At 53.8% G+C, this 1077-nt stretch overlaps 1 protein-coding gene across 1 annotated transcript in view; it reads left to right on the top strand.

The window, feature by feature from the left end:
* The first annotated feature begins 723 nt into the window (after positions 1 to 723).
* LOC102435319 (disintegrin and metalloproteinase domain-containing protein 21-like) overlaps positions 724 to 1077 on the top strand; it is a 2354-nt gene continuing 2000 nt past the window's right edge. The window contains exon 1 of the mRNA XM_006107845.1: positions 724 to 984. Coding sequence (XP_006107907.1) covers positions 724 to 984 — 261 coding nt within the window. The remainder of the gene's footprint in view (positions 985 to 1077) is intronic.

Genomic DNA, 1077 nt, shown 5'->3' with positions numbered 1-1077 from the left:
AAAGCAGTTATGGTGGGCATTTACGTTCTAAGCCGATATCTTCACTGATAAGGTCAACCTTTACCGTAACTGAGCCTATCTGTCTTTTTGCATCTATGATAACATGTCCTTGGGATGTCTGGGTCACTTGTGACTTCCCTTTTTATGGAGCCCCTGGGGCACAACCAGGTGTGCTGGGCCCAGGACAGATGCAGCAGATTCTTTCATTTGTCATGTTAAATTTTCCTGCACCCACCTAAGTATGTGCCCATCATTTTACTTTTTATCCTATCACAGAGGTTTCCCCGCTTCGCTTAATCCCACCCCCTTAAATCTGTCACCAATGAATTTCATGTATAAATATGGATGTAACCCTGCCATTCTCCGGAGCACTATCTCAATTCGTTGAGCTTCTGCTTCCCGGCATATGTCGACAGTTTGGCTCAAATAAACTCACAAAAATTCTTTACAGGTTTCAATGGTTTTTTACGTTAACATCTCTTATTTCCACCTCAGCATCCACAGACAGGGTTCCCACCTCCCCCACCTCCACCCCAGCTGAATGCCGGTCCAGCCCCACCCACTGCCACACCCTGTCATTGTCGCCTCAGCTGACCCAGCCAGGGTGGGTTTTCTGTCATCATGCCCTTGGCAGGAAGTGGCCACAGCAGATGGTGCGGACCAGGCTTCACTGAGGACCCTCCCTCTCTCCGTTCACATCGACGGTTCTCCCCCACCACGGGCATGAGGTTGGCAGGGGGCCCCGTCACCCTGAGGACGCCCCTCTTGCTGCTTGGGCTCTGGGTGGTGCTGGCTCCCACCCAGTGTTCTCAAGGTCGCCCCTCCTGGCGCTACATCTCCTCCGAGGTGGTGATTCCCACGAAGGAGCTGCACCACAGCAAAGCCGTGCGGGCAGCAGGCTGGCTCTCCTACAGCCTGAGGTTTGGGGGCCAGAGACACGTCCTCCACATGCGGCGCAAGAGACTCTTTTGGCCTGGACAGCTGGTGATGATGACTCAGGATGACCAGGGGCCTTGCAGGTGGACTACCCCTTTGTCCCTCTCGACTGTTACTACCTGGGCTACCTGGAGGACGTCC

This window comes from Myotis lucifugus, unplaced genomic scaffold, assembly GCF_000147115.1.
Source record: "Myotis lucifugus unplaced genomic scaffold, Myoluc2.0 scaffold_1482, whole genome shotgun sequence".
In the NCBI taxonomy this organism is placed as follows: Eukaryota; Metazoa; Chordata; class Mammalia; order Chiroptera; family Vespertilionidae; genus Myotis; species Myotis lucifugus.
Note: the sequence above shows the minus strand (reverse complement) of the source record. Positions and strands in the feature narration are given on the sequence as shown.